Source organism: Coenobita brevimanus, chromosome 26, assembly GCF_032717465.1.
Source record: "Coenobita brevimanus isolate Jiangsu-jjx chromosome 26, ASM3271746v2, whole genome shotgun sequence".
In the NCBI taxonomy this organism is placed as follows: Eukaryota; Metazoa; Arthropoda; class Malacostraca; order Decapoda; family Coenobitidae; genus Coenobita; species Coenobita brevimanus.
The window spans coordinates 48,441,014-48,465,753 of NC_136979.1; the positions used below are offsets into that span (position 1 = coordinate 48,441,014).

General features: G+C 40.3%; 1 protein-coding gene across 1 annotated transcript in view; it reads right to left on the reverse strand.

The window, feature by feature from the left end:
- The window catches only part of Cc2d2a (Coiled-coil and C2 domain containing 2A), a 38,724-nt gene that overhangs the window by 10,703 nt on the left and 3,281 nt on the right, over positions 1–24,740 (reverse strand). The window contains 22 exon segments of the mRNA XM_080268006.1: positions 1,025–1,213; positions 2,576–2,771; positions 5,836–5,954; positions 6,725–6,886; positions 7,753–7,984; positions 8,509–8,732; positions 9,151–9,474; positions 12,096–12,203; positions 12,487–12,537; positions 13,040–13,099; positions 13,584–13,649; positions 13,652–13,789; positions 14,454–14,708; positions 15,223–15,408; positions 16,477–16,620; positions 17,190–17,615; positions 18,156–18,362; positions 18,669–18,795; positions 19,588–19,720; positions 20,139–20,279; positions 20,948–21,031; positions 21,964–22,072. Of these exon segments, the coding sequence (XP_080124132.1) occupies positions 1,025–1,213; positions 2,576–2,771; positions 5,836–5,954; positions 6,725–6,886; positions 7,753–7,984; positions 8,509–8,732; positions 9,151–9,474; positions 12,096–12,203; positions 12,487–12,537; positions 13,040–13,099; positions 13,584–13,649; positions 13,652–13,789; positions 14,454–14,708; positions 15,223–15,408; positions 16,477–16,620; positions 17,190–17,615; positions 18,156–18,362; positions 18,669–18,795; positions 19,588–19,720; positions 20,139–20,279; positions 20,948–21,031; positions 21,964–22,072 (3,681 nt within the window).

The window sequence follows — 24,740 nt, forward strand, 5'->3', positions numbered from 1 at the left end:
GTCCACATTGGACATACTTCTCCAGATCCCAAAAGAAATTTTTCACATGACTTCAGTGTAAAAAACATTCACCTATTAAATTTAAAACTTAATCATTCTGACACACTCTAACCTTTTAGTCTGATGTATGTCTTTTTTTTCCTTATAGTCTGCTAAAGGCATTATAGCAAATTTGTTTATGTGATTGTTACTATACGTCTAACCTTTTAGTCTGATGTATGTATTTTCTTTTCCTAATAGCCTGCTAAAGGCATTACAGCAAATTTGTTTATGTGACTGTTATTATATGTCTAACCTTTTAGTCTGATGTATGGTTTTTTTTTTTCCTTATAGTCTGCTAAATGCATTATAGCAAATTTGGTTATATGATTGTTATTATACTCTGGACCAAAAAGATATGCAGGGATGACTCCTTCTTCTCTGCTCCTTATCTGAAACACTCATGTTTTTCTGCTATTTCTCCAGTTGTCTTTGGGGCTCTGTGATTGGTCTTTGTGCCAAAATAACTTTTCCTTGTCTAGGGATCCTACATTTTGCTCTGAATCTCCTGTTTCAGGCACAACCCTCAGCTAACAACCAAAGCACTGAAACCATACAGACTGGTAAATTGACAGGTATTAGAATAATACCCTCTACTTGATGGTTCAAAAGGATTTTGTTCCTTCTGTGGTCTGCCATTTATTCAAGCTTTCCTCCCTCCTTCACAGCTTTTTTCCATATTAGATGTAACTTGAGTAGTAACAAATGACAACAAAGGAGGGGTGCTTTGCATACTACAGTACAGTATTGTATCTCATAGTATGGGGATTTAATTATGGAAAGAAAAGAGTAGTGTAAGGAGTACTAAGTGCCCATACAGCATTTTCAGCATCAATGCAATTTATATTTTTCATGCTAAAGTTATTAGAAAACAGGGGAGCTTCACCCACAACCAGATGTATACTTAACTATCTAGGTCGGCAAACAGAGGACCTTAATCTAAAGCTGCCAAATTACACTAATACATTCTATTATGAAAACCCACCTGGACTGGCTCAGGAGGTGACAGAGTGGGCTCAAGAGTGATGTAGACAGACAGATGGGTGGGGGGTGGAGGTGAAGGCAGGTGAGGGTGATGGCGAAGGGGACTGCCAGAATGGTGAGGTGTGATTTCTCCCTCTCGGCTGTATCCTAGCAGTACCGCTGGTTCTTCCAAAGCAAATGTTCCCTCAATCTGTTATGCAAATATTTCTTAACTGATACTGTTACTTATGCTATAACTTTAGAATGAACAAGCATTTCTTTAATTTCTGTGAGATGGAGTCAAGAATTCTGAAGTCTTACATGATAAATAACAGATGTATGGTCCACTTCACTTGCCATTATACTGATACACTCATTACTGAAGTGTTCTGGATCCCACTGACTTCAATGATGTACTGGGAGATGGAGTATGATGAGTTTAAAACTTATTTCTTAGTGTAATGTGAACTATTAGAATATTTTATGCTTTTTTGTAGGTAAAATATTTATACTTGCAAAAACAACCACTTATAAATTCATTCACTGTTTTCCATGACTATTTACAACCTCATTTCTTCTGTAATCATAATGTACTGTATAACACATATGCAGTGAAGCCTCCTCATTCATCAGCATCATCTACTATACCTTGCTCCCTCCTGGAAACCCCTGAACAGGGGATGGCCATGACAACCATTTCCAGGAAACTTTATCCTCACTTATCTCTCTCACACTATCAATTACTCCTCTTCCTCTTCCTTCTCTCTCACTAATATACTGCTCTAGTATCTACTTTTGTACCACATATGGTCTGCCTCTACCATTATTACATTCAATTTCACTTTCATAAACCTCTGGCACACTATCTATGTGCATTCTTTTTTTACGCCCATACAATCTCAATGTATTCATTTTTATCCACATTGTAACTCCACATCTCACTCCTACCGCTATTTCTCTCATTCCATATCATATCGTATCACACCAAGGCTCCAACAAGCTTCCATGTATCAGCCTTAGTTACCTAATGGTGGCTCGCCACATTGCTTAGATCTCTGGCAGCCTCCCTATTCAGTCCTTTATCTCTGAGGTCACATTCTATGACCTTGTCCCAGTCCATTATGGTCTGCCTCTTGCAGCCTTATCTCCAGTGTTTACACATCTCATCTTCCATACCCAACAGTCATCCTCCATCCTCTCAACAAGCCTAAACCATCTCAACACCATTACTTGCATCATCCATCTTCTCATTATCAACTTATGAATTTCACATCTTATTTCTATCACCTTTTTATCTTTTTGAAAACACTGTACTCATAAATGTTTCCATTACTCACACCATTCCTCAAGCTTATGCCTACAGTTGTCATGAAAAAGGTCATTTCCCAAACCTAGCAGGCTCTCAGTCAATCACTAAGGTGAATGGGTACAGTACCCTTATCCTTAGTCTGTTTAAGGCTGGACACTATTCCTGACCCCTCTAAATGCCAACAGTAGTGGGTGGCAGTGGTCTTCACAACTCTTCCTAAAGAGTCACTGTCTCCATGAAACAACGGCAGAAAGAACAAATTACCTTTGTGTTGGCATAGATAGTGGAGAAGGGGATATGAAGTGAGCCAAGCCAGCGTCGTTCCACCCGGGCATGGACTGTGGAGGGTCGGAGACGATCATCTGTCACAAGGTCTGAAGTAGTCTGATCATACAGGTGAAGATGAAGGCTGTCTCTCACTGTTTGTAAGCTCACTGCAGAAAAGTTGTCATTTGGAGCTCTGTACAATCAACAAGAACAAAAATGCACTAATAAATCATCAATAAAAATAATTATAATAATAATAATAATAATAATAATAGTACTGTAATAATAATGATATTAATAATAATACAGTACTGCAAACTTTCAACCATCCAGCATATAGTGGCCAAGATGGTATCAGAAGGTGACGTATTGACAGACAGTGACATAGGACTGTACTCCAAAGGCACCCCCAATGGAGGTCTAGCCCTCTTCAAAAGCTATACCTGTTCTACCGTAAAAGTCCTGTAATCCAAATGGCAGGGGACCGAGGGTCTTTTGAACTGTTGTTTTTTCTGGACTATTGGGAGGGATCTTTGAAAACATTAGAAATATGTACATGATCATTAAATAAACACTTAAAATTATACGGGTTATTATTTTACACACCGGAAATGCATAGAAGTGTAGATGAATAACCTAGTTGCAGGCAGGTACATCAAAGTCGAAGAGCAAGCCCAAGCCCGATAAATCCTTAAATAAAGCCCAGAGAAATATGAAAAAAGCCCAGAAAAATTTGAAAAATTTCACTTTGACAAAATCGGAGTACTGTATTGGGATTTTCAGATTATTGGTGGCTGGACCGAAGAACTTTTTCTGTACATAATTTCAAACTTTAAAAAATACTTAAATACTGTACTTAAAAAAATACTTAAATACTGTACTGTAATATGCATGATAAAAGTAACTGCACTGTACAGGGGGGTCCCAATGTTACAGGTACTTATGGAGTATGTAACCAATGGGAAAGATGGAGTTCAGTGTTTGACCACCATTTATACCTATAATACTGTACTATATAAGGCAATTTTAAATAAAAACAAAGGTTAGTTACATATAAAACATACATACAGTAAACCCTCCATGCTTACCCAGAATGTGTTCTGACAGTTACCAGTTTACACAGCCATTATTTAAATTAGGGGTACTGTACCATGCAACCCGGTCCTGTGTATGCAGGGATACGTTTTTCATTATAAAAGCTCACACTGACAGACACTACATAACTTGTTTCTCTTCTCTCCATCCTCTCCGTTTTTCTCCCACTTTTCTTCTTCTTCGTTTCTCCTTTCTTCTTCCTCCTCCTGTTACTTCTATCCCTCTCTCTTGTTCATTTTTGAGTCACACCCAAGGGTTATAAAAGAAAGTAACAGAGAGTGAAAATAAAATAGAAAAGGAAAATTTATTTAATACACTGTCCATCTCCCACCCCACCCCATCACTTATCACATGTTTACCTAAGCCCACATTGGCAATGAAGAGAAAATTAGTAAAGGAAGAAAAAGACAATTTGCAAGATGAACAGCATGTTTACCTTAGCCAACACAGGTGATTTTGGTCTCTATGCAGCTGACAAAAGCATTACCATAGGTTTTTTTTTTCTCTCTCTCTCTCTCTCTCTCTCGCTCTCTCTCTCTCTTTCTCTCTCTCCAGTGGTAGAGGGACAAGTGAGATGAAAAACTTGCATGACGATTTTTTCCAAGCAGACCATCATCCACTCACTTGATGTAGTGCTGCCTACTTCTTCCTTAGCCTTTATCATTCTTTTTCTGTGCCTGCCCTCCTCTCTTCCTATTCATCCCATCTTTCCTGTCACTTCTTATTGCTTTTCTTTCCTTTACAGGTGGCTTTACATTGAGCGACAAGCCAAATGGTTTCCTGTAAGCCAAGAAATCATTTACAATGCTGGGTGGTAACCATATAACCAAACCATACGTGCTCCCTACGTGTTCACAAGTGGGTTGGCGGAGGGTTAGTGCCCCTCCCTGTAAAATATAACTCAAAGTCAAATGGCCACCCCTTACGGGATTATGGCGTCTGGCAACAGATAGATAGATAGATGATTACTGTAGATGACCATGGCCGACACATGTAAGCATGTTGGAGCCTTTATAAGTAATTCAGTACAATATGATGATGATGTACAGAAATCCTTGCATGCCAACCCTGTGTATAAATATACATTGGAGGGAGAAGGGACAGTATTAAAAAATACATGAACTGAGCTAAGTAAGATACATTCATTTGTTTGTTTCAGTAATACTAATGCCCAGTAAAAGTAGAAATACATTCAATCCTTAAATCACATGCTTGGCTACACAGTATCAGTACTGCTACAGAAAGAATATAAGGTAACATAATCTTGAGCAATCTAAGTCCAAAACATATTTTGCTTGCATCTGTCTGATTTTGTTCATACAGTAACAAGAACAAAATGAAGCTATGTGTTGTAAGCCAAAATTCCAAGTTACAAGTAAAGCTGTCAAGAAATTGTGTTTGGGTGAGATAACTGACATGGATTTTGATTTTTGGACTCCCCAGTGAATTTCATTAAATTCGGCCATTTCCTGTGACAGATAATGACACATGCCAGGTAATGCACTGACAGATAACTGACAGTTTACTGTAATAATAATAATAATAATAATGATAATAACAATAATGATAATGATGATAATAATAATAATAATAATAATCATCATCATCATCATAATAATCATAATCATCATCATCAACATCATCACTTGTTGTTATTATGATTTTTTGGGAAAAAAATACGCTCAATTAACACGAACTATTGCTTGACGTATGAGACATTTTGTATTCTCAGGGGCAGAAGATGGTTAAAATGGTGATTAAGAGAATTCTGTATTCACATGGACAACAACTAATGGCTAAAATGTTGGCTAATTAGTTATGGGAAACACGAGACAAAAGGGTTGACTGGTTCAAGGCTGAGAGTAGCAGAATTAGTACAACACCACTGACCCAGTCCCTGCAATCTGTTTGGGGTAAACATCCAAAAAATAGGGGAAAAAAAAAAGAAAAAAAGTGTGTACTTTGAGACCTGAGCCAATTACTTAATTTCCTATATGCTATATCAATTGGTTATTGCACTTTTTCATTACTGTGATAGCCTGGTAGACCAATTAACTGTGAATAAAGAGGTCTGACTGTAACTGCCTGGGACCTCCCCCACTCAACATGAACACTGGAAATTGGATTACGATGATTTATGAATATCTGCATAGGCTACATACCTGAATGGGAATGACAGCTGCTGATTCCAGGTTGGATTAGGGCCGTGAGCCAGACTGGTGCGGGCAGAGGTGCGCTGGAAGCTGCCCTCCACATATGGTCGAACTTCCCTTCCATCCCCCTCCATCCCTCCACTCTCCACCATACCCACACCCACACCTGTCACAGAACAGTGAATAATTTCAAAGCAAAATAAAGTAAGGTCAACATACAGCACATAGAATATAACATAGTATAGTAAATTCACCTGTTCATAAAGAAAGGTCTCTCCAAAGCTGGACAAAAATATTTGGGGTAGAGTACAAATACAGTAATTAGAAAATTGTCGTTGTATAGAAGGCAATAAAGTAGACCTTGAGCTGAAAACAAAACTTGGCATCATGAGGCAAAGGAGCCAGCAAAGCTGTCCACCAAGTGAGCCACAAAGTATGGACCCAATTTGGGAAGTGTTGGCTGGCCTCCCGTGGTCTTTTTCATTCCCAGATACAGTGCTCGAGAGATTTTAATGAGATTTACCCTTATGAGAGACTAATGAGGAGAGTGTATGTGAGTGGGGTAGAGGGGAAGAGAGGGAGGGGGAGGTTAAGGATGAGATGAAGGGATGGAGTGGATAGGTATATGAGAGAGGGGTGTGTGAGCTGGGAGCAGGGCAGTGAAATGGCGGGGGAAAGGGCGACATGGAGACGACTTGTTTGTGGCCACCCATTACGGGATTAAGACTTCTGGCAATAAACAGACCCTTTACCCTGCCTTCCCCAAACCACAGTAAACAAGTACTCACACCAGGGAGTTTGTATCCGGACTACTGCAGCACAGATGCTGAAAATATCAAGGAAAACCAGCAACTCCAGGGCAGCCATTTTTTGTCCTTCTCTCCCAAAATCAGCTCACTGAACCACTCTCCCACACATAAAGGACCACTGGACCTCCCCTCAACTCAACTGCCCATTGGGATACCAGTCCATCAGACATCCCTTCTCTTTTGTCTCCTTGTAATGGCTTGCCAGACATCTGATGCTGCTGTTGCTTCTGCCAACTCCATATCACCTTCCTCTGTGGCAAATTTCTAATTTATAGACTGTTGTCCATTGTGGATGACAATTCTATGATCCCTGATACAGCAATGAGGACCTGACATGTACGGTGTCTCCTGGTTCAAACTTTATGACCTCCAGCAGAGCACTGCAAACCTCTCCTTAAACTTCACTGTACTAGTGGAAACCTACCAGACTTTTTTATACTATAGTAGAAGAGTAGGTTGACCAGGGAGCTTACGGGTGTCAGGGATCCTATTGGCTCCTTGTCTGGTCTATGCCGCTTCTTTATGTCCAACTTAACATCAAGGAAAAGGCTTCACTCTCCACTCTTTGCCTTCCCTTCAGCACCTTCACTTGCCCCACTTTCCATTGGACCTGCACCCTTTCCAGACATGTTTTCTAATTGACAGAGTAATTCATAAATAATTCATGCACTTCCCACTTTAAATAACATATAAGACTGTCAGTCATGCACTAGCACTGCAATATTACTATAATGATGGTGGGCCAATGGCTATGCACATGTGAGAAGGTAATGTAACACTATGCACGTAAGGAGATACTTCATCACCATTTTTTTTTTTTCATAAGCTGTTATTTTTATAATAATAAATTTCCATAACATGATGACTAATGTGGATCAGTATGTTGCACTACAGGAGAATGTACTGTATCTGTAGCAGGTGATGAATTTATGGAACCTGATAAAGACATGACTCACCAGCAAATGACCAAGACAGTAACTGAGAAGAATGAGTTGTTGCAGATGATGAGGGATTTGGATGACAGGAAGATGATGAGACTAGATGGAATGATCGGAACTATCCACTTATACTAATGCCACCATGTGAATCAATCCTTCTCCAACACTTGACTACATACTTGATTAAAGTCAGGAACAGTCCAACGTGTATTCTGGGTCAAGGCAAGGACAGTCCTACCTGTATCCCGAGGCAGTGTCCGTGTAGGCACATGGAAGGCTCGGGCTATCTGCACCAGAAGACGCACAGACTGATCTGTGAGTGCAGTTCCACGCACACGGTCTCGCTTACGGCGTGTAGGCCTGAGAGGACGACGAGCACGAAAAACTCCCAACAGGTTGGTGCCAAGTGTCCTGTGGTAAAAAGGCATCATTATCATCATTCTACTTTTCCACATTCATATGCAGAAGAGATATCCAGATCAAACTGGGGACATAAACCAAAGGAACAAACAAGTCCTACATATATATCCCCTCACTCTGCTGTGGAAGGTACTGGACAGCTTGTTAACACAAGTGCTGGGTGATGAGGTTGCCACATCCCTAGCATTCCCTTTAACCAATACAGAGAGGAGAAGTTTACACTTTACATATTCAGTCATCCACACAACCTTCCCTCATCTTCCAACCCCCAAAGTCTCATTTATCCCTTGCTTGTCCTTCCATTCCCTCCTTCTTTTCCCCATCTCTAAATCTTCAGTCCAACCCTTCATCTTCCTTCTACCACTTGTTCTTTCTTCTAGTCTTTCCATACATATATACATACATATACATACAGCACATTTCCCTTTCCCTTTATTTTTCCTCCTTCTTCTGCCCCTCTCTCTTATCCCTTCACACACTCCCATTTTCCTCTAAATCTATCTCTTCTCTCTCACCCAATGTCTGGTATGCTCTCCTCCTTGACAAAGTCCTCTAGGCACGGTGGGGTAGTGGATGGGTCAGCCTGGCGAAGTTGAAGACGGAGGCGGAGAGAAGAGAGTAGTCGCTCCGCGCGTTCCCTTCGTCCCTCTAGCCAGCCCCACCACTCCTCACCAGTCCTCACCACCTCACCTTCTGAAGCACTGAGTGGCTCCTTACTTGAGACTCTGTTTTCATAGTTCTGTTTTGAAGTGAATAAAACACTGTAAAAAATAATTTCAGACAATAACAAATAATATTCATATTCAAGTGTCCTAAAAAGACAAAGACAAAGACAATGAAGGAAAAAACATTATCGTGGTAGTATTACTGTTACTCTTATCTAATAATTAGTAATGTCATTTCATTACTACTGTACTTTCTGTCACTCCTATAAAATTTCCTTCAGACTTTTCACTCCAAGTAATGTTGCTTCTATTTTCCTGTGTAACTGCTCACCAAGGGGTCTGGAAGGTGAAGGAAACAACCTCGAACGTTATTCTACTATTATCAAACTTCTGTAAGAAAATACAGTAATAAAAACAGTAAAAACCACGCCGTTATGACTCCCTTGCGAAAGCTGGTGGATCAATATATGAAGGAACCTGAGACTAACCCACCATGGTTAAAAGGTAAGTCTTTCTAGTAGGACTGGAACATATAAGAATGATCGCAGGGTGAGTACTGTCATTATAACTATGTGAATCCCTCCCTCTCCCTCTCTCTCTCTCTCTCTGTTTCCTTACTTCCAGAGTCTTGCGAAGGACCTCAGAATCAGCAGCAGGGACCATTCTCTGGGAGGTAAATCCTGGTACACCCTGGTCTCTCAGTCGCAGCACCCGAAGCCGCACACTGTCTCCCAGGGCACTCTCAGGACAAAAATCACCCTCTCGAGTCTCCAGTTCTAAGTATTTTGTGGGGTCATTTCTACCAGCTGCAGCTTTCTGGAGGTTTAAAAATTTACAGAAGTAATGTGATGTGTAGGAAGAGACTGAAGTGACCTGAACATAAGAAGAATAAGATGAATGAAACTGGGTAAGGGGATCTAGGAATGCAGAAGTAAAGGGCAGAGTGCCAAGAGGTACTTAGGAAGGCTAAGGATGGGTTTTCATAATATTACTTCAGGGTCAGAAGACTGAACAGAAATCATACAGTATGGACAGCCACCAACAGGTGACGAGGCTGATACATGCAAGTACTGTATATAACGTACAAGGCCTTTAGAAATGAATGAAGGTATGGCAAAAGAATGACAGAACAAAACAGGGAGGAAAGGAGATGGGGAAAGCATGAAAAGAAAGTCATTAATTATAATAATCACACTGTCCTAACCATATCTCCCACTATATATATATATATATATATATATATATATATACACATATATATATATATATATATATACACAGTATATATATATATATATATATATATATATATATATATATATATATATATAAATGGGGGGTGAACAGAATCAGCATACAAAGAAGAAATAAAAAAATAAAAAAAATGGAAACACCATCACCTGACTACCTATCAACATGCCCATGCATCCATTCACTGACAATAAAAATAGTGATAAGCTAAGTTGTTCAAAATCTTTTGATAATGTAAGTAAGGATAATTTCCTTGAACAGCTGTTTTCTGGAAAGATGAGCAATAAGTATGGACACACATAAAAAAAAAGTATCATTGGATTCTCCATCGATATATTTTGAAACAGCAGACAAAGCAGGTGATACAGTTCCTGAACTTGGTATGTCTGCCTGCCACATCAGTAACAGCTGCAGATGGGAGTAGGAGTATAGGTGAGAGGGATGGGGTGACCTATGCATGGTATTATCTGATTCTTTAGTATAACGCGAATTTTGCAAGATGGGCTTGGCATATACAGTCGTCATGAAAAACTGAGACTCATAAAAACATTTCATGGTACTGTTTCAAAACATTATAACTAGGACAGATCTCATCTGAGACAGGCAGAGAATAAGGATTATGATACCAGTTACAGTAATGTCAAGAACATAGTGTTAGTACTAATAACAAGAGAAAGCCCAATAATCATCCATTCATCCATCACCTAATTCAGTGTTTCCCCATGAGAAGCGCAGGAACCTGGGGCTAGGCAAGTTGATCCTGACATTTAAGATGAGAGTAACCAGCCTCACTCATCCCTGAGTGGCATTAAGTGAACAATAAACCCCAATCACCCCTTGGATATAAACCTGCATGGGCTCAATCTAAACCACCAGGCATCATAATTTGGTTATATGGTTACCATTCAACGTAGTAAATAGTTTCCTGATGTACAGATGGCTTGTTACTCAGTGTAGAGTCACCTGTAGACAGAAGGAAGAGGAAAGAATGAAGAAAAGAATGACAGAGGCAGAAGTATACAGAGAAGGAAGGTAAGAAGGAAAAAAGGAAAGGGCAGGCACCTGAGAGTAGTACTACATCAAGTGAGTGGATGGTGAGTGCCCCCACCAACAATAAATAATAATAATAATAATACTATCTGTGTATCTATCATCCAGTCTTTTTTGCCATGTCAGGTCTGCAGCATTCTTGGACTAGGCTACTCAGTCCCAACATTTAAGGCAAAGATAACCAGCCTCCCTCATCTCAGAGTGGAATTATGTGACCATTAAACCCCAACCATTTTGCAGATAAAAACCCCTACAGCCTAGTTCGACTGAAGTGCCCTAACTCATGACACCAGTGCACCACCCTGCTGCCATTAAATTGTGTGGTTATCACTAAATGTAGTAAATGGTTGCCTAGATTACAGGAAACCATTTTCTTTTCTCTTAGTGCAAAGTTGACTTAAGGTTGTACTGCTCTGAATAAGTGGACAGTGCTTTAATAAAAAAAAACATATTTCACTAAGAGCTCCCACTTTCTTGTGCTGTGAATAATGAAGAGGATGATGAAGAAAGATAAGCACCTGTGCATTTTATTTCCATCCCTTTTTAGTAATGATTGTGTGTTTCCATGCCATGACATGTCCAGTCGATGTAAGATCTTGTTGGGGCTTGGCTTGGCGTTACTTTCCAGCAACAACATCACCTCCGTGTCGTCTAATGTATGATCTCAAGACTTGTTGGATTCACAATCTCCAAGAATTAAAAAACTCATTCGAGCTCACAGGCCAAGGATGTAGAGATACCAGCCATACAGAAACAGGTTGGGTAACACTGCCTCAATGCCTTGTATTTTTTGACCACATAGCAACCTAATGATACCTTTTTTATGAGTGTACAAGTAGGCCTATGTCATTACTGGTATATACAGTCAAGTCATCTCTTATTTTCTACTGATATTACAGAACAAATAAGAATAGTAAAAATCTGTGAATAATGAAAACACCTCAATGGGCTTCCACATCCCTCAATATACTCTATACAGTATGTATGTATCTATCTATATATCTAACTGTTGTATTTTTCAATCTATCTATGTTTCTATATCAATCTATATCAAATGTTCACATATACATCCATAATATCATACAGATTCCCATCATACTTTGACACAATTTCCTTAAAATTAGAATTAGGCTGACCTTTAAGTGACTGATGAGGGTGGTGTTTGTCGGGTCATTGGGATCGAGTCGAGCTGAGTTCAGCCACTGCCGTGCTACCTTGGGGTCACATTTGGGGTCAAGACATCTCTGTGGTTGGAAATGACAGCATGTGCAATAAAGACAGGCAAAATATGCATCAATTCAACATTATCATCCAAACCCAATTTTTAACAACAGTAAACTGTCATTTAACCCCTCAGTTGATGACATTTTGTACTGTGTTCTTTACCTTATCATTCCAATCTTCAGACAAAATTATTTAGGACAATTTTCATAGTCATACCTAACCTTTCAGGCCCAACCCACACTCGGGCCCAAACCAATGGCACCTTCAAATTTCAGCCCTTCCGAATGGGTTTCAGGAGCTTACTAACATGGGGATATCTGCCTGTGTTGATACAGCAGGGTTGGTAGTTTTTGGCTGCCAAAACACAAATGTAGTACAGTGCATTATTAAAAGGAAAAGACACCTCACCCAGCACCTTCCACACATTGAGAAAATTCAGAAATTCAAATGTAAAAATGTGGTAAACAGTTTTGCTGAAAAATCGACTCCACACATTTCCTACCAATATATTCTGGAGTGAAGAGATTCATCTGAAGTCAGCAAAAATAAAGAATAGGATATGTTATTGTACTGAAGAGGCTAACTAACAGCAATCTCACCACGTGCCTACCTGAAACATTGAAAATTGAAATGTGATGAAAGCTGAATGTTGTAAGAAAGGCATATGTAAAAATAACCATGGAGAAGTAACAAATATGAAATATGAAGTCTAATGAGTAAGGAACTGGTTTGGTTCATTAATGGGTATAGTAATACAGTAGTACATAAATAAGAGGTGTTTTCTTAATGGTGTGGGTTAGCTATACCAGCAATAATGCATCAGGCATCTGCTTTTAAAACTTTGATGAAACTATACATTACACAACGATTCTTTTATATCTCTTGGGTCCACCTGTTGTGAAGCCTCCAGCAGGCTCTGAAGTACACAGTGATAAGATCACTTGTGTTCTGGTTTAATTATAGTCTCTTAAAAATATAAAAAATGAGGTACAATCTTTATGGGGTGTATAATTATCTCAGCAATATTACATGGACAGAATATTACATTGGGTATCTGATTTCAAAATGCTGATAATTAGGTGCATCAGACAATGATTCTTTTATATTATTTCTTTTGGGTCATCTGTTGGGGAGCCTTCATGCTCCCCATGAATGTTCCAATATTACTTGGAGACAACTCGAATGAGCTGAGAGTGCTCCCATAGATATCTCAGGGAAGTTAAGTTAATGGTGCATCTTTTCAGAGAGAAGTTTAGACACTGAACAAACAGATGTTCAGTGCTGTCTATGTGGTATTAACACTGCTAGCATGCTGAGTTTTGTGTCTGATTTATCTCTGTGCCATGGTTTAAAGAAAGATAATGACCCAACAGAAGCCTTGCCAAAGTTATTAAGTTGACCTTCAGGGCTGGTTTAATCCATAAGCATGTTTTACCTTGGCCTGGGTATGATGTATGGGTTGGTGGCTAGAGGGAGCAAGGGGTGTGATACCATCATGCCCTACTGCCCATCCCAGTCGATGCATCACTTGCCCACTAGTTAGACTGTGTCCATATTCAGATCCAGTTTGTCCACAGCCAACCCCCCCATCACTGCCACTCACTATCTGCAACAGGACATCATCATCAGCTAATACCCAGCTACTGTGGTAGAATTACATCCAACTTTGGAAAAGTTACTTATTAGGGAGATACAACTGTCTGGGCCTGACTTGGACCCTCTTCATACATCAATTAGAAGAACCCATACCACTATGTGTTTACATATGTTGGGGCAGTGGGAGGAGAAAGTTTTTCTTTTTTTCTTTTAAGGCCAGGAAGAAGGAACCAAAGGCTAGAAAATTTCACACAAACACTCTGCTCTTCAAGATCCTTCATTGTTCAGCTTGCAACAAATCACCCAGTACACTAAATGTGTTCACTCAAGCGCGTGTACCTCAATGACTAAATTACGTGACATGATGCAGCTAGTGTTAGCCTAATGCTGAAAGGGAAAGTAAAATGTTCCCCTGAGCTAGACCTTATGAGATCATATAGCCCTGCAAGGTGACAGGAGGGCACTACCCCTCCCGGCATGGCAGCTACCGGGTGTGGCTCGAACTCACGACCCCCTGGTCCCAAGTCCGACGCTCTACCACTGAACGACCCTGCCCTCAGACTAATGCTGAAAATTGCCGCTACACAGCACTCACATCAAATCACACTATGCTGGCTAGTTGATGTGCATTTAAAAAGTTTGATTTCTTTCTGGACAGACCACGTACTTCTCACCTGGCTACCACTGAATTCCACCAACTGGGGTTTCTCCTGGGTGGCCAGGGTGGTGTTTGGAGCTGGAACTGGTAGCAGTGCAGTGGCTATGGTGGCCCGCCTCAATCCTGGCCCAGCCTCCCACACCTCTAGACTTAGGGAACGGGGCCAGGAAGACAGGGCCATGCGAAAGGTCTGACCAAGGGTCACAGAAAAAGTGCTTGCATCTAAATGGGCTGCAGGAGTTTCTGTCACTAACTTGTTGTTGATCAGAATCTGAGGGAAATCAGATAATAAAAGGAGTTAAAAGAAGGACAACTTCAGAGGTAAGATGATAGAGAGGAAGAGAGATGAAGAAAAAAACATTATGTGACTGGTTGGGAAAAGAAAGATGAAGATAAAGAAACGAAAATGGGTATGATGCTGCACAAAAGAGATAATGGGAGAGAAAAAATAAAATGGTAAGGATATACAAGGAAATACAGATGAAATATTGTGAGATACAGGGGGTTGGGGGAAGGCAAGCAAAATACAGGTGATGCTTCAATCTTCCAGTTTTCAGTTACCAGTATTCACAAATTTCAAGAATACAGCACTTTTTATGATTTTTCTTTTCTTGTTAATATTGCCATTACTGTAAAAAATTATTACATTTCTTTGTCAATCTTCCTGCAAGAAATGGCTACTAAAATAAGACTCTGGTTTGTATAAGTACAGGTATGGTAACACATTTAGGATGATGACAATGATCAACATTACATCTTAAAACTATTCATATTAGCCAACTTACCCTAACAAACACTTTAGTTTTGCTAACAGCCTGCCGCCGTTTCTTCTCATGGTCTGGGCAGGCGCTGGTGGATGTGGTAGCAGGTATAGACGTGGTACCCAGTTGTGAAATCTCCAGCTGAGTGATGCGAGGCTCACCAGGAGGCCGATGTGAGCGGGAGAAGGTATCCAGCACCTCAAGCTCAACCTTTGTGGTGGATGTGCAAAGGTGTGAAAAAGAAGTTACTTCCTTTACTCCAGGATAACTTTCCTCAGTTCAATAAAATCTGACAGCATACATGTTCATTTTGTTTCATTTATAAAGGCACCAACATGCTTGCATGCATCGGCCTTGGTCATTTAATGGTGGCTCTCCATCCTGCTCAATCTCTGGCAGTCTCCCTACTCAGTTCCTTATCCCTGAGGTGACACTCTGTGACCTCGTCCAAGATCATTTCTGGTCTGCCTCTGGCAACCCTACCTCCAACATTAACACTTTTCACTTTCTGCACTCAATTGTCATCCCCATCCTATCCATATGCCCAAACCATCTCAATCCACCTCTCCTCACCACAACACCAGTACACTCCAGTCCCACCATTCCTCTTAACTCTTCAATTGTAAACCTAGCCCCCCCAGGCTTTCCACTCAAGGACACACTGCACATTCATCTAATCATTGTCACTTCTGCACATCTGAGTCTGCGAATATCTTCTTTTACCGTCCAGGTCTCACTACCATACAGCATTACACTCCTAACACACGCTGCATACAGAGATCCCTTAGCACGGAGGGACAGCCCTCTCAATGTCAGAAAAGGCAACAATTCCCTGAAATTCTCCCAACCACTCCTCACCCTAGCCACAGAGCTAGCTCCAGCCCCACCTCCAGAACATAACATGTCTCCCAAATAACAAAACTCTTCCACACATTTAACACACTCACCAGCAAGATCAATCCATTCATGCCTGACAATCTCCACATGCTCTCCACATGTCGAAACAGGCAAGTTTTAATTACAGTAAGGAGAGTAATGGATAATGCTTTTAACCTCTCAAGAAAGAGAAACCCTTCCAATGCCACATAAAATCATTTGGAGGTAGCAACAATAAAATATACAGTATTATGTCATCATACTGAATGAGGATAATGCTATTTTGTGTCTTCATCTATATTTTCTTCTTTCTGTTAATCCTTACCTGTGTCCATCATTTCCTCCACCAACCCACTCCTCTATTATCCCAGCTGTGATCTTCATCTCTGCCCACCTATTTACCTTCTGCCTGTTAATTGGTGAGGGTGGGCGAGGGCGGGGCAGCTCTGGGGCAGCCAAGGTAGCATCATCCTGGGTAGCCTGAAGGATGCTGATCTCTGAGGATGAGGTTTTCTGTCTTTCATTCTCACGCTTCTTGGCCTCCTTCTGTTGAAAAGATGGAGAAACAGCAATGATTATTAAAAGGATGTGTAATGTCCTTCAATACAAGGCCTGGGGGGGCTGGGTTTATGGATGAAAAGTCGATAGGAAGGATAAGGCCTGAATGTATTAGGGTTGTGATGAGAGGTAAACTGAGATGGTCTGGGCATGTGGAAAAAATGGAGGATGACAACTGGGGCAGAAGGTGAGAAGTGTGAACATCAGGGGTAGGGCTGCGAAAGACAGACCAAAAAAGACCTGGGACGAGGTCACAGAGTGTTACCTCAGGGAAAAGGGACTGAGCAGGGGGGCTGCCAGCAATCGGGCAGCATGGACAGCCACCATTAAGTGACCATGGCCGACGCATGCAAGGATGTTGGAGCCTTTATAAACAATATGATACAATATACACAGATAGATAAATATAAATACAGATAGATACTCTGGTGATGACTGTTTTTTATTACAATTAAAGGACTTTATTTGGCTTAGTACAAAACTCTTAGTCTAAAGGGGTAATGATGAAGGAGAAAACTGCAGAGATGAACGTGTTCCTTATTCCAAATTCTACTAACCCTCATTTTGTGTGCTTCCTTCCACTCTTCCATCTCCTTCTCATACCTCTTTCTCTTGGCTCTGTAATCTTCCTCCCTTTCCTCCAGCACCTCCCTTACTTCCTCCTCCAGGTCTTTCTTCCTCTGTTCCTCCTCCTCCTCCCTGTCCACCTCCTCCTTGTGTATGACAAGCTTGAGAGAAGTGCTGTGGTATCTGTTTGCTCTCCTCAGCTGTTTAATCTCACTCCAAGTCTTCAAGATGGTTGCCAAAAGTTCCCGATCCTTCTCTGCCTCTGCCCTGGCTTCCTCCCGGCACTCCTTGATCTCCTGTCGGTATATCTCTAAACGTCGGGTCCTGTCAAGCTCTGCCAGCACAGATTTCCCACCCTGACTGATGGACGATTTTTCAACCTTGCGTGTTAGCTTGGCTTTTGCCTGCCGCAATACCTGGTGATGAGAGAAGCAGGAGTGGTGCTGGAATGCATTTATAATACTGAATCCACACCTCCAGAGATATATTCATGTTTTTTCAGTTGCATGGTTTGGGCATGCAGAGAGGATGAAGAATGACAACTGGGTGTGGAAAGTGAAAAGTGTGAATGTCAGGGGTAGGAATGAGAGAGACAGACTGAAAAAGACTTGGGATGTGTTCATACAGTGTAATCTCAGGAATAATGGACTGAATAGGAAGGCTGCCAGAGACTGAGCAGCATGGAGAGCTGCCATTAAGTGACCATGACTAACATATACAAGCATGTTGGAACCATTATTAACAATAAGATACAATTTTCTTTCCCTGTCTGTGGATACTATCGAATTGATTAACTGGTGAGAAACAATGTTAGGATGATGATATTTTCTTTTCATATCATCCCAACTTCTTAGAGGCCAACCATAACTCCTACCTGCAACCCCACAAATATGCAGTAGCTCCTTTTACTATTCTTCTCAATGAAAAGGTACAGAGAAGCAACATTAGCTACCAACCTTGAGTTTACTGCTTAGTATTCTGGATGCACCCACTTCTGCCCTCTCTGTGTATGTAGTGTGGGCGGACAACAGACGGGTACACAAGACATGCTCCGGTGAAAAAAGGGGATGGTGAGTGTACATGAGGGTGCACAGTTCCAGGTCCAGCATCCCACCCAATGCTGCCCCTCCTCTACTTTCCTGCAGCTGCTCACGCCGTTGAGGCTGTATGACCATCAAGGGTTTGAGATCAGAATGGGTGGATAATTGATTCATTCTCTCTCTCTCTCTCTCTTACACACACACACACACACACACACACACACACACACACACACACACACACACACACACACACACACACACACACACACACAAAACCTCCAGTCTCAGAAAACTGATAACCTGAAACATTATTTTCATGGAACATTAAAAAAAAGAAAAAACTTAACCATTAATATTTTGGTGGAAGCACAAGAGGTCTGAGTAACTCTACTTAAATCTGAATTTCTAATGATGGCTGGGAAATACCTGAATGAAGGCAGTTATGGGTGATGCTTGGGCAGGGTCTGTATGGGGAGGGGGGCGATGGTGATGAAAGTGTTGACTGGTTGGCATATCCAGCTGTTCCACTGACCCAGTCTCTGTTAACCATTGGCTGTGTGGAAAAACTGATTAGGAATATGGCATTGTACTGTATGCCTTATGTCAAGCATGTGTTACACCAGGGGAAAAAAATCACCAAAGTAGAATACTGTCAAGTAAATCCTGTATATTACAAACTAACTTAAAATCTGATATTTAAGAGTCACCATAATTTACAAACCCATGACAGTTACATATCTACCCTAGTCTGACAGTTAACCCTCTCTATATCAATCCTCATTAAACCAAACTCGTTTATACTGACCTCCTTGTCCCTATCAAACTTCATTATAAATCAAACAAAGGGTTGATACAGAAAGGGAACATGGCCACCACACCAAACAAAAGGCAAATATTGTAGTAGTTTCTGTTGTTTATTTCTGTCGCAATACAGTACCGGTATATACAGCTGTCTCAGCACACAGCTGTTTGCTGTGATAAGTCACCACAACAATATTTCAAAAGTTATATCCTTTTTCAGAATAACAATAAAGAACTGATCACGATTTCACTTCAATGATAACTGCGACAACCACCTCTGAGAATCTCATGAAGATGCAGTAACACACGCAAGCCAACAGTCAGTTGTCTGAGCCAAAATGGCTGCCCAGTGTTTACATGTGCTCATCAACACATAATCAACACACACAAAATTAAAGAGCTAAACACAGAACAAATTCGAGAGCAATATTAGAGCTAAAAACACATTTTTACACTAAATTTTCAAAGCGAATATCAAATAACCAATTATACTTGTTTAAGTGCATGAGTTTAACAGTTTTTTTTTACCAAAGTCACAATTCACCTGTTACCCTGAAGTAAGAGCCGGTTCTCTATAATGTTAATGTTGGTGCGCTTGAGGTATGGTTTCTCCCCTACATACAGACCCTCCTCCCCGGGGTCCCTAGTTGCTCCCACTGCTCTATTTCGTGCTTCACCTGAGGGATGGAATGCAGGGAGGAATAATTTGGAATATTCTTGTGTTTATATAAGGAATTATCACCATCATCATCCTAACCTAGTATTTCAATGACAGAGTTGGGAAGATCTATAAACAGGAACAAGACAGCATGAAAGTAAAAGAATATTCTGCATCCTCATCAAGCAGATCTTATTCTCCCACACATTCGCTTACAATATCAAGCCATCTTCTTGGCATTCCATGGATCCTCTTACCTTCAAAATTCAAACAGGAGGTCATCATTTTTTCCATCCCAGTTACAGTACTGTATATCCATTCTCTTTATGTGATCATATCATCCAAACATACACACACTTTTACCCACTGAACAGGAGCTACTTTTTACCATAGTAAATTTAATCCTTTATTCAAACTACCTTCTGGAGTGGACTTACTAGGGAGGGCCGAAGGCATAAAGAGGACAGCATGGTCTGCTTCCCTACGCTGGTGAAGAGGTAAGTAACAGGCTGGCACCATGCATGTCTCACCCTTACCACCACCAATCCCAATCAGCCCTGCTCTCTCACTCTCACTCTCTGCTGGGAGATAAAATGAATCTGTTTAGTACAAGAAAAGAGATGATTCACTCTTAGAATCAATATTACCATTTATGTGCCTATCATCATCATCATCATCATCCAATCCTACGTTGCCCCATGAGGAGAGTAGGAGCCCGGGGCTAGGCAGTTGGTCCTGACATTTAAGATGAGAGTGACCAACCTCACTCAGCCCTGAGTGGCATTACATGAGCAATAAACCCCAACCATCCCTTGGATATAAACCTTCACCAGCTCAATCCGATTGGAGCACAATAATTACCCACCAAACCACCAGGCGCCAAAATTTGGTTATATGGTTACCACCCAGCATAGTAAATAGTTTCCTGGTGTACAGGAAACCATTTGGCTTGTCACTCAGTGTAGAGTTTGGTTTTTTGTCCCCAGGGCCATCTTCAACTGCAACACAGCCCATTTTGCTGAGTATTTTGGGGAAAAAAAAAATCCCACTTTAACTTTTGTGCTTTACTACACTTGTTTTTGAATCCTCATAACACCAGAGTAAAGTGATGATGATGATGATGATGATCATGATGGCTACATACCCTCCTACCTACTCATCCATCCACATTCAAATCAATACCCAGAAAAACAAGCAATCAAATGTTTAAATAAAATACTTAATAAGGTTTCAACAAAAACCTGACCTTCAAGGATCTCCTCCCTATCTTCATCAACCTTTGTCCTCCCTGCCTGGGGTGGAGACTTTTCTGGTTTCTCTGGTGAAGTGCCTGGCAGAAAACAGACTTTATATACATTACATGAAATGTATAACAAGGTGCAAACATGCTGTAAAAGGTAAACAACAAAACCACAAATGCAGAAACATAATGGAGGATGAGCAAAAACAGGAAAGAAATGAGAAATACAATGTAATGATAAGGTTAAATATAAATAAGCAAACTTCCCTGCGAGTGCATCATGTTAGGTACTACAAGAATAAGTATAGGATCTAAGTGCACTGCTGTACACCATACCTATAAATTCATCAAGGAAAAAAAAATTGTCTTCTCTTCAAAAACGAACTTATAAAACTCATTTCATTTTAAGCCAATCTCTCATACAACTGATCATTTAAAGCCAATCTCACATACAGCTGATTATACAAAATATAAAAACTGATTAGGAAAACTAGGTTGTTCATTTCATATGACATGAATTATTCACAAATAAACAATTTGGCTTTAGAGCTAGATAGTCATGTGTCACCAATCTTTTTTCAAGGCAGTCACAAGTAACACAGGAAAGAAATGGATGAGTGAACTGTATTTATCAAGACATAAATGCTCTTCATCATCATTTTTGTCTCTCCATTTACCTTCTTTGTAGCATGGGTCAAGTGGATTAATATAGCACTCCTCCATTTTGTTGTTCTGTGCCAGCCTTCTAGTAATACAGGTACAGCTGCATAAGTGTATTCCTTTCCCCATGATAGTGTCCCTCATACATTTTATCACTTTCCCAGCTTTGGGTCAATATTTGAGATTGTAGCTACAAAGCAAAAGGTTGGAAATGAAAACATGATGAGCTTTTTGTTACTTGATTTCTCCTCCTACTGACAGCCAATCACCTGCAAGGACTGAAACTCAGGTACAGTATATTTCAACTGCAAGGTTCAGATAAACACTCTATTGTTCTTCTGACTCCTGCTCTCATAACTGACCTGGGGAGGGAGGTGAGGGTGGTCTGGGTGGTGGGACTGTTGGATGCCGCTCCAAGGGATACACTCGAGTAAAGAACTCCTCGCTCTCTATCCTTGATGCTGTCTTTGCCTGGAAACAAATGAATGAGTGAATGTGTGACTAAGTGCTGCTCTCTACAGGCACACTAAAAGCCTATATTAAATTCACCTCTTGAATATGATGACATTTATATTTTATTCTAGTAACAGCCAAAAAACTACTAAGCATAAGTGGAGAGACCTTCCAGACTATGAGTAAAATCAATTTCCAGTAACTTTGGGTATAATGAAATTATAAGTTTTATTTTTGCTTCATTCATTTATTCATTCATCAACTAATCCTGTGTTGCCACATGAGGAGCATAGGAGTCCGGGGCTAGGCAAGTTGGTCCTGACATTTAAGATGAGAGTGAACACCCTCACTCATCCCTGAGTGGCACTACATGAGCAATAAACCCCAACCACCCCTTGGGTATAAAACTGCACAGGCTCGATCCGATTGGAGCACCTTAATTACCCACTACACAACCAGGTGCCATAATTTGGTAATCTGATTACCACCCAGTGTAGCAAATGGTTTCCTATTGTACAGGAAACCATTCGGCTTATCACTCAGTGTACGGTCACCCACAGACAGAAGGAAGAGGAAAGAATGAAGGAAAGAAACCAGAATAGGAATGAAGAAAAGAAGAGAGGACAAGGCAGTCACCTGAGAGCAGCACTACATCATGTGAGTGGATGGTGAGCACCCCCACCTACCACCATTTACTTCTGCTACTGTCAAATTATCATATTCAGCTTAAAAGATCCCTCTTGGAATGGGGGGATACTGCCAGATAATTAACATGGGTTTAAAGGAGACCTCTTGGACTGAAGAGACAAGACCACCATAGCAAAATAATATCTTTTTTTCATGCTATGCTCTCTCTCTTTTTGGAAATACCTTAGCAAGATGCAGTAAGCCACTTTTGACAGCACCTGGACATCTGAAATGGTGACATGAATCATCGTAGACTCACTGAGCTTATTGCTGTGATGGGCACATTGCTTTTGCTTCCAGCTGCCATGTCTCATGAGGTAAGATCACCCTCTCACAAGATCATAGATTTCTTGGTCACTTTGAAATGAGTGTGTGATGACATAATTCCCACATATCTTCCTACAGAGTAACCAGGACTTTGTTCCCAACCTCTCAATTTAGTGGCTGCATCTCATGTGCTGCCACTTCTTTTTTTCTCATTTTTTTCTTTTGTAAACTTTACTGTGCCACACTCTGTCACTGATGTTCAACCATTTTGTGTAATCTCTTATTAAAAAAAAAAAAATAGTCGGACTTTTTTCTTTTAAGTACAAGTGTCACTTCCCATGTGACACTGCATCAGAACAATGCATTAAGTTAGCCATTTTTGCATTTAACATGACTTTAAAACATACAGTATTTCAAGCTGAACCCCAATGCGAGATCCTTTCCTTTTCTCACAACATCTCCATTAACACGTTGACCGCTTATCGGGCCATCGATGTACCGAGCAGAAGTTTCCCCCTCAGCATATTGGTACATCCTTGACCCGAATGTCCCTTTTCAAAAACTTTTGAAAACGTGAGTATATAATCAATGTTTATTTCCATTTGCATTTATTAAAGCTACAGATGTGCTGCAATGGTATTATTTAATACAAAAATACTTATACATAGGTAAGTTTTTGATTAATAATCAGCTAAAAATTTATTTGTTTTTCGTTCATCATTTTTTATACAAAATCAGTTTTCACACAATACAGTTAGCTCAAATGCATTATAATCAATATCATAGAAAGGCAGGTATCAAATATAACACTTATGAATGCATTTCTTGTATAAAAAGTAAAAAATCAACACTCTGTTTAAAAAAAAATTGAGATAATATTTCATAAAATAAAACATAGCTCCAAGATGCACAAGAAGCCTGGTAACAATTTATAAACAAAGTAAATGAATTACATAATGTAACAGTAAGTAACTGTAAAGGAAAATACTGCTAAATTTTAAAAAAATCTAAAAATTTTAAATCTTATGATAAATGAAGGTTATATAAAACATACAAAAATAATTAACTACTACACTATATGACTCGTAATTTGCAAAACTGAATATCCAAATATCTAATTTTTGCCCTGTATTATATAACCTATTAGTATGAAGCTGCATGCTTTTCATTGAAACATGAAATACAAAGGTGGGGTTGTCCATCACACCCAACACAGAAGGTTGATACTCTCCTTGGAGAGAGAGAGAGAGAGAGAGAGAGATGTGCAGCTTACTGAAATAATAAGACATATTTTATAGGTACTAACAGGTATATACATTAGAAAATACACATTTTTCTAAAGTAATGAAATGGTACATCAATGCACCAATTTGCAGAGCAACAAGATATCATCAGTAGGTCGCGTATTGGTACCCAGATGCACCGAGGCAACCTCGGTACATCGATGCACCAATACACGAGGGGAGAAAAATATATTAGTGGTCGGCGATTCGGTATACATATGTACCACGACTTTTACTGCTCTAACCAATGCACCACCCTCTAAGAGTGAATCATACCCCCTCTCCCTCCGAAAGTCCAATGGACACTGGCAGGGGAGCGAAGTGAAGTTGACGCTGGGAGGGCGAGAGTGCAGCGTTGCCAAACGCGGCGAACGTGTTAAAAACACACAAACAATTTTCCACAGAAACCAACCTCTAATGCCAATACATTATGAAGCTATTCCTACTCA